Genomic DNA, 8,568 nt, shown 5'->3' with positions numbered 1-8,568 from the left:
AGTTAATGAAGAAGTCTGGTAGAAATGCAAAGGTGAAATGAAAGTATCTGTATTTTGTGATATTTCAGATGAGTCTTGATAAAATGAAGACATATCTAAGTTAAATTTGCTTTTCATGAAATCATGATTAATTACTTCCCAATTCAAAACATATGATGAATTGTAGGCCTGAGTAGTGGCAACAAATTCAATAGGCTGTGCAATTTCAGAAACTTCCTAGAAGAATCCATAATTCCAGTATCTGCAAGAGTATCGTGGGTGATAGCAGCCATATCCATACCCAGCCCAGCCATAGCCACAGCCAGAGCCACAGCCCAGAGTCCCATAGTAGTTGCCGTAACAACACATGGTGTTTGGAGAGGAGAGTTCAGTTGAGCAGCAGGCAAGTATCCATCTGAATATGGATGTCATCTGTATGGAACTTTTTATATAGTATCTGGAGTGGGTGGAGAAAACCACAGGCATTGCCAGCCCTTTAATTTAGAATAAGAATCATGTGAAATATTTACTGAGTCCTTTGTTTATTTAGGTAAAGAAGATTCTAGATCATTGAAATTGTCTTGCTGCTGTACCAGATGACCCCAAATTGAATCATGTCATTTGCTGTGAAATTTTTTTTTTCTGTTCTGAAAACAGAATTTTACATGTGATATGTAGGGTTGGTAATTGGATTATCATTCTTTTGCCACTCTCAAAACAAAACTTTGCATTAAGTTTCAGCTAGGAGAAACTTCAGTGGGATTTTCAAGGCATTGGAGAATCTTTTGAACTTTTCGGTTGAATAGAAAAAGAGATTAACAACCTTATTGTGGCTTTATGTCAAACAGACCTCTATTAAAACACTTACTTCGAAATTAAAAAAAATCCTTTGTATATGCATTTTCACACTTGTGTACTTTAAATGACATACTGGGGTTATTTGGTTTGACATACTCAAAGAGTTCTTCCTCCTCATTTATTTTGTTGTGAAATTCTGTTTTCTAGAAATAAACTTAATATCTCAGGAGATAGTGTGAGAATTTAAGCTAACGCATGTGAATTGTGAGTACAAAAGGGCAAGATAACTGATAAATGGATTGGATAAAATTTTCCTGAAGTGCAGTTTTAAGTTGTTTTTTTTATTTAGCATTTTTAAATATGTTGCCAAGTTATATGATAACTCCAGTGTTTGCAAGTCCCAATTTCTACGCATTTAAAAATTATTTCATTTCTTGTATCGTTCATTGCAGCTGTTGTAATGGGTATGCAGTGTTATTTCATGTGGTTTAAATTTGCATTGTCTTGATGTAATAAGCTGGTTTTTTTTTCTCTGATGATTTGTATATGTTTATGTTTATTTTGATATAAATATATATCTATGTATTGTGCCAGTGGGTGCTTTTTGGTTATGTTGAAAGGGAATACTAAAGCACAGAGAGAAGAAGTAAGTTCTGATGTTCTATTTCATAGTAAGGCAACTCTGTATAATACCAGTTTGATTATATTCTTTAAAAGTTTAGAACTGGACCTGCCATGATGGCTCAGTGACCAAATTCTCATGTTGCATGAACTGAGATCCATAGGGTCACCAGTTCATGTTCTGGCTGCTCCACTTCCAATCCAGCTCCCTGTTTGTGGCTTGGGAAGGCAGTAGAGGGTAGCTCAAAGTCTTAGGACCTGCACCCACATGATAGACATGGAAGAAGCTCCTGACTCTTGGCTTTGATTTGGCTCAGCTTTGGACGTTGTAGCCACTAGGGAAGTGAACCAGCAGAAGGAAAATCTTTCAGTCTTTCCTCTCTGTAGATCTACCTTTCCAATAAAAGTAAATAACTCTTTTTTTTTAAAATAAAATTTAGAACTAAGGATTTTGACTTTTATCACATATAATAAATACTAGGGGAGATACTTTACCTAAGGTTATCTAAAAATTATATAAATATACATATACAGATGCAGTATAATCTATCTATATATATTATTCAATTTATCTATTAAAAAGTTAGAATGTCTCATTTCTGGTTAAATCGACTTTATCAATCTACTTTTGTGGCTAGTCTTTTTTAAAATCTTATTCCAGAAATAATTTCTTAATCACATTAATAAAGATATTACTATATCTTACTTTAGAATAAGTTATGAGTTGATGCATTTTTTTCCACAGTTGTCAAATTAGTGCAACAGTATATACTGTTAGGGTAATCCATTTATATTTTACACTCTAATAATATGTGGTACTAAGATCTGGCTGCTTTATTTAGGCTTGTTTGTATTTGCTTGCTAAAACTATACTTGCCCATTGTTTTATGTGTTTAATCTCAAACCAACTCTTCAGTAGTGCTAACTGCATTTTGTTTTGTTTTCTAACACTCATTGTTTTTTTTTAATTGGGAAGGCAGATATACACAGAGAAGAATACACACAAAGAAACACTGTCTGTCCTCTGGTTCACCTTTCAAATGGTCACAAAGGCCAGAGCTATCAGAAGTCAGGAGCCAGGGGCTTCCTATGGGTCTCCCATGTGGGCTCAGGGTACCAAGACTTTGGTCTATCCTCTACCCATTTCCCAGGCCACAAACGGCGAACTGGATGGAAAGTGAAGTACTGAAACATGGACCAGCGCTCATGCGATCTTGACACACGCAAAGTGAGAATTTACCACTAGCCTATCACCACAGGCTAACAGCATTTTCCATATAAATGATTGTGACATTTGTTAATAATAAGTCTATATGTCATTCCAGGTCTTTTACAAATATGTATTTATGTATGTGTCTATCCATTGATTAATTATTTCACAGGTTAAGACATGTAATACAACACTAAAAATTGTTATGATAGTAGTGATTCTTTCTCTTAATTTTTGTTTTTTGGGGGGGGAGATCTATTTATATTTATTGGAAAGGCTGATTTACATATGTCATCTATCCACTGGTTCACGTCCCACATGACCGTTATAACTGAAACTGAGCCAATCTGAATCCAGGATCCAGGAGCTTCCTCTAAGTCTTCCATATGATATAGGGTCCAAGGCTTTGGGTCATCTCTGCTGCTTCCCTAGGCCATACACAGGGATGTGGATAGGAGGTAGAGCACCCTGGAATAGATCTAGCACCCATACGAGATACCTGTGTTTAGAGGTAGGAGATTAGCCATTGCTCCACTGTGCTGGTGTAATTCTTTTATTATTATTATTATTTATTTTTAAAATTACTTTATGATATGGTTCAATAGACACTGGGCTTTCCATTATCCCCATTCCCAAATGCACCTATCCATTGATTTTTCCTGTGTTATTACAATAGCATAGATATTCACAAAGAGTCATACATCCATCATTCTGCTATTTAAGTGAATCCTGACACTGTAGGTACAGACATGGATAGTGTCAGAGTCCAGCATCCTGTTGTCCGCTGCTTTCCCATGGCCACCAGTCTGCAGGTGCCCCTCTGCTGTTGGCCTGTCCTCTCCTATTTCCTGGAATGTGCCTTCTCTGCTTCACCCAGCTAATGATTTTCCATCTGTTTAAACATGTCCTTATCATTTTCTGCCATCTTCATTCTTGGTTCAGTTTTTGTCTTGTTTGGTATTTGACGAAGAATTTATTCTGAATTTTAGAATTAAATATAACATGCCATTATTAGATTTTATGGGAATACTAACTTTATTATGTTTGATCTTTTTCTGAGATCTCTATAAAAGTTTCCTTGTGTTTTTGTCAATGTAATGAATGGCATTGACTGAATTTTCAGACACTAAACAAATCTGGGAATATGGGTTTTTTTGTTGTTGTTGTTGTTCAATCCTGTAATATGGGGTGTTGGACATGATGAGTTTGTTGTTTCAGATTTTCATAACTATGCTCCCAAATATATTCCTTTTCCTAAAGTGTCATTGTTAAGCTTTGGTTGTTTTAATAAGATTCTGCGTATTCCTATTCCTTGGAAGAATATTTGAATGATTGATAGTACTACTTTTTATTAGGTTGTCTGAAAGATGTGTTTTTGAACTGGCCTAGGAGGGATATTTTCTTTGCACAAATATTTTAAAGAAATGTTTGCTTTTTTATATAGATTTCAAACTATTTTGATTTCCTAGCTTCACTTGCCTCAAAACTTGAGTGATATTTCCTCATGACATGTGTCTTTTCATTGGTCCTTTCGTGGAGGGATCTCTAGCTAAATTAAAGAAAAAAAAACATTTTGTTGACTTCTAAAAACACTTATAATCATAAATAGCTCAAGAATCAGTGATGTGAGGGGAAACTCACGGTGCTATTGTGTGGGGATGGTGACAATGGTTTCCTTAGAGAACTTTTGCAAAGATTGACACAGAAACAGAATCAGTGACCAGGAGACATGCTAGCATGCATTTTCCTTTCCTTTCCACTGAAAACAAACTGGTTTAGGCCAGGTAGACAGCTGTGTTGGTGGAAAGCTAAACCTGCAGACTTTGGGGAAGCGTTCCTTGAATGTGAGATGTGACGTCTCACAGATGACGGACTTTTTTACTCCTGGAGTCAGGAGGATGGAGGTGAAAAGACATGAAGACCATGGCAGGAAGGGAGGTCAAGAGAAGAGGAGCTGCACACCATTCCTGTGTGATCTGTTGTATTTGTGTATACAGCTGAAGGGATGTGAACATTTCAGCATGTGTCCAAAACTAATCTTGTGCATCAATTCAGGTTTAACTGAAGGATGTTGCATGCAGTAAATTTATCTCTATACGTCACAGATGCTCATATTTATTTGAGTAATAGAGAGGTTGAGTGAGGGAGTGACGTCTTACACAGCACGCAGATGCCGAATGGAGTTTCTCTCCTGTGTGACATGCAGTACCACATTATGCAAGGTTATCTCCTGACTGCCCAAACTTTCTAATTGTGTGGATTTATTTCTACAAATATTCCTGATTTTCCCCCTGTACTTCTGAGCATACATATTTAAGTGACAAGAAAAATGAACACATGCACAGCATTTTGCAATTAAAGATAAAATTTATTGGAAAGGAAACACACTTCTTTACAGCAAAGCTGTTAAAGCTACAATGAATGGAGAAATAACGCAATATCAGTTGTAGAGGATTTTATGAATTGTGAAGTATTATTACAAGTGGCTTTAGTGGAAGCATGCTGAGTCTGAAGCGTCCAATCTGAAGGAAAAATAGGCCAGGCAAGCATTTTCACAGTTAGGAAAGAAAAATAAATTGCTTATACAAAGTGCCCTGGGAGTAGAACTTTGAGTGAAGTGTTGTGGCTGCGTGCCAGCTTCTCAGTAAAATCCATAGGTCCTGCATTTGTGATAATAGCATGGACGGCAGCAACAATAGTCAGACCCGCCATCGCCAAAGCCACAGCCCAGGCCACCATAGCCAGAGAAATAACCAAGCCCACCGTATTCACAGCCAAGGCTCCCGTAGTAATTGCCGAAGTAGCACATGGTGTTAGGGGTGGAAGTTTCCGTTGAGGTGCAGGGAAATGCTGTTTTGACTTAACTGTCATTGTCTGCAGGGGTCTTTTACACAGCTATAATGGTTTGGAGTGAATCACAGGCATGGCTGGACCCATAATTTAGAATGAATTTTATGAGATAAACTTCTGGAATCTTTTTCTTTGTACAAAGAAGGTTCTTTATAATTGAGATGGTTTTGCTGTTGTACCACAGGTCCTAAAATTAAATTGCATGATGCGATAACACATTTTTGTTCTATTTTGAATAACAGTTCCTCTACAGGTGACTAACTTAAGGTCAGTTAACAGAGATACTACTGAGTAGCAGTGTGTCTACAAGCCCCAAGACCACACTTCCTGGTGTGAACATTGAAGCAAGATTTTGAATGGAATTGTATCAGTGAGAGACTTGAATGATGTTTATAAGGCGTTAGATGGCATTATGGGTCTAATGGCGTCTTGTGAATCAGAAGGAAATTTGAAGTCCCTTATTAATCTACCTGTTTGGATATGATGTTATTAAATCAGGTGTTGTTGGAGATTTGAATGCCACCGTTTTTGTTGTTCAAAATGTCCTCCTCTGTGCTTATTTGAACTTGATAGGATTACTTGGGCTGACATAATGCCTACCATTTTTTGTCCAAGTTATTTGTGGTTGTTGTTGTTAGTTTGCAAAGGAATATTTCAAGTTCTCAGGATACAGAGTAAGAATTTAGAATTAACACATGTGAATTTGTGAGTATGTAGGAATGGTTAGATGTATGTCATCCTTGCTTTAGGATATCATTTCTGAGTTTAAGGTATATGTGTGTTTAGCTGCTGCAAGTTGCAAGTGTTTTTGCCAAATGATGTGACAAGTAATGTTTACCAATTCCAGTTTCTGTACATTCTCCAAAATGTTTAATACTTTCATCCCGGTTGATATGAACAATTTGAATGATATTACTTGCATTATATTTGTAACTATACTTTGCTCTTTCTTATGCTAATGAGTTCAACCATAATTTGTTGTAAAATACTTACGCACATTTCTGGCCATTTATTTTATTGTGTCTTTTTCTAATAATCTATAAGGTATTTTAGTTCATTTAGAAGCATCTTTTTTTTTTATATCGGTGATATCAATGCTTTATTCCTCTCATTTTTTCTTAAAATAGAACCCTTAATTTGGAGGGATATATCAATTTACTCTGTATGGCCCGGGCTTTTTAAAGTACCATTTAAGATACCACTAACTTATTTAAGGTAAGAAAGACATTCTTATATTGCATTTTGGTGCAAAGTATGTGTCAAGATTTGTGTTTTTCCACGTGAGCATTCGAACAATGTGAAATTGTTGTTGAGTCAATGTTTGCTCTCATGTAAGCTGTTGATTCTTGATTCTGTCTATTTGCCATAAATGTCTGAGTCTTTATGGAATCTGTTATTTAAAAATGATATTTATTTATTGGAAGAACAGAAAAGAGAAAAAGAAAGAGAAAGACAGGCAGAGAACACTTCTTGGCTGACTCATTGTCCAAATGCCCACGCCTGGTGGGCTGAGCCTGGCTGAAATTAGAGCAAGGATTTAAATTCCTGTGCCCCTGTGGGAATCCAATCATTCTAAACATTGCTGTTGTTTCCTAGAGTCTGCATTAGAAGATGATATAATGCTCATAAAATATATTCCCTGATATTTCTGTTATATTCTCATTTTGTTTGTAGGTTATGCCTTATTATTATTCAATAGAAGAGTGTTTGAACAAGTGGTAGTAATTTTTTAAGGGGTTTCAAGAATGTATCAGTAAAGTCATTTTTGTATGCTTAGTGGTTTATTTGCATTCCTACTTCAAAGACAAACTTATTTGTAAACAGGTGTTAGACTATTTAGATTTCCTATTTCTTATTGATTATCATTGAATATGTACTTAAGCAATCACTTTGTGAATGGGAGAGCTGGAGTAAATGAAAAAAAAAAAAAAAGCTGGTCCCATCTAAGGAAAGAATGGATCCACAAATACTGCAAGTGTCAGTGATGTGGGAGGAAACTGATTTTCAGGTGTGGAAGGAGTGATGATTTTTTCCTGTAACACTTTGATTAAAAAGTACAGATTTAATAGATGAGCAAACAGAGTATGTGTGTGGAGGAGCAGTCCCAAGAACATGCAATAGTTCAGAGGCGGCGACCCCAGGACGCTGCCTGTGATAAACCTCTTACTAATAGGAACAAGAAGTTATTCAGACAAGTTGGAGATAAGGAAAATTTCAGCCCCAACAGGTACTTTATGTCAGCAATTTCAACAAAACTCTTTTCCAGCATCTGTTTTGATTCAAGTATTTCATACAATCCATGTAGAAATATTTCAAAAAGAAATGTGCAAGATTAGTGGAAGAGATTGTAAGTATTTTTTAACTCAGATTCCTCAATTGTTAACATTTGAATATATTTATGTTTTATTCTATTTCTGCCGTCTTTCTCCATCTCTGTTTTTATCTGTCTCTCTGTGTTCCTGTCATCATCTCTCTCTCCTATCATCCTATCGGCTCACTCGCACCCCCATTGCCTCGGGGTGTAAAGGCCGTTCTGTCCTGCATGTGGATGTCATGACTGTCTTTCTGGTATCAACATCCTGGCACTGGGACTCCTTAGAAACGACTCACACTCACATTGATCTCACATGTTCCCTAGTGGCAAAGGGCATGGAGTACTTCTCATCTTACTTTCTTTTGACATCAGAAGGGCTTTCTGCAGGTGGAAAGATAGTGCTTTGGGCATTTCCTTGAAGGTGAGATGTAGCATTTCACATCTTTTTTTTTTTTTTTTAATTTGAAAATCAGATATGTAGAGAGGAGGAGAGACAGAGAGGAAGATTTTCCATCCGATGATTCACTCCCCAAGTGGCTGCAAGGACCAGAGCTGAGCTGATCCAAAGCCAGGAGCCAGGAACCTCTTCTGGGTCTCCCATGTGGTTGCAGGGTCCCAAGGCCTTGGGCTGTCCTCAGCTGCTTTCCCAGGCCACAGGCAGGCAGCTGGATGGGAGGCTGGGCTGTCCGGATTAGAATTGGCACCCATAACGGTGAAGACTTTAGCCACTAGGCCACTGTGCTGAACCAGACATTTCACAGATTATGGATTGCTTATGCTGTTATCAAGTGGAGCG

At 37.0% G+C, this 8,568-nt stretch overlaps 1 protein-coding gene across 1 annotated transcript; it reads right to left on the bottom strand.

Moving 5' to 3' along the window:
- Positions 1-5,249: 5,249 nt before the first annotated feature.
- LOC121156899 (keratin-associated protein 20-2-like) lies at positions 5,250-5,417 on the bottom strand. The gene has a single exon (XM_040980882.1). It carries the CDS (start codon positions 5,415-5,417, stop codon positions 5,250-5,252), a length of 168 nt encoding a protein of 55 aa, XP_040836816.1.
- Positions 5,418-8,568: the final 3,151 nt, after the last annotated feature.

This window comes from Ochotona curzoniae, unplaced genomic scaffold (genome assembly GCF_017591425.1).
Source record: "Ochotona curzoniae isolate NIBS_2020 unplaced genomic scaffold, NIBS_Ocur_1.0 contig_3498, whole genome shotgun sequence".
In the NCBI taxonomy this organism is placed as follows: Eukaryota; Metazoa; Chordata; class Mammalia; order Lagomorpha; family Ochotonidae; genus Ochotona; species Ochotona curzoniae.
Note: the sequence above shows the minus strand (reverse complement) of the source record. Positions and strands in the feature narration are given on the sequence as shown.

Bases quoted from the DNA above. Each gene is read 5' to 3' on its own strand.
- LOC121156899 (XM_040980882.1), bottom strand. From the start codon at position 5,417: ATGTGCTACTTCGGCAATTACTACGGGAGCCTTGGCTGTGAATACGGT.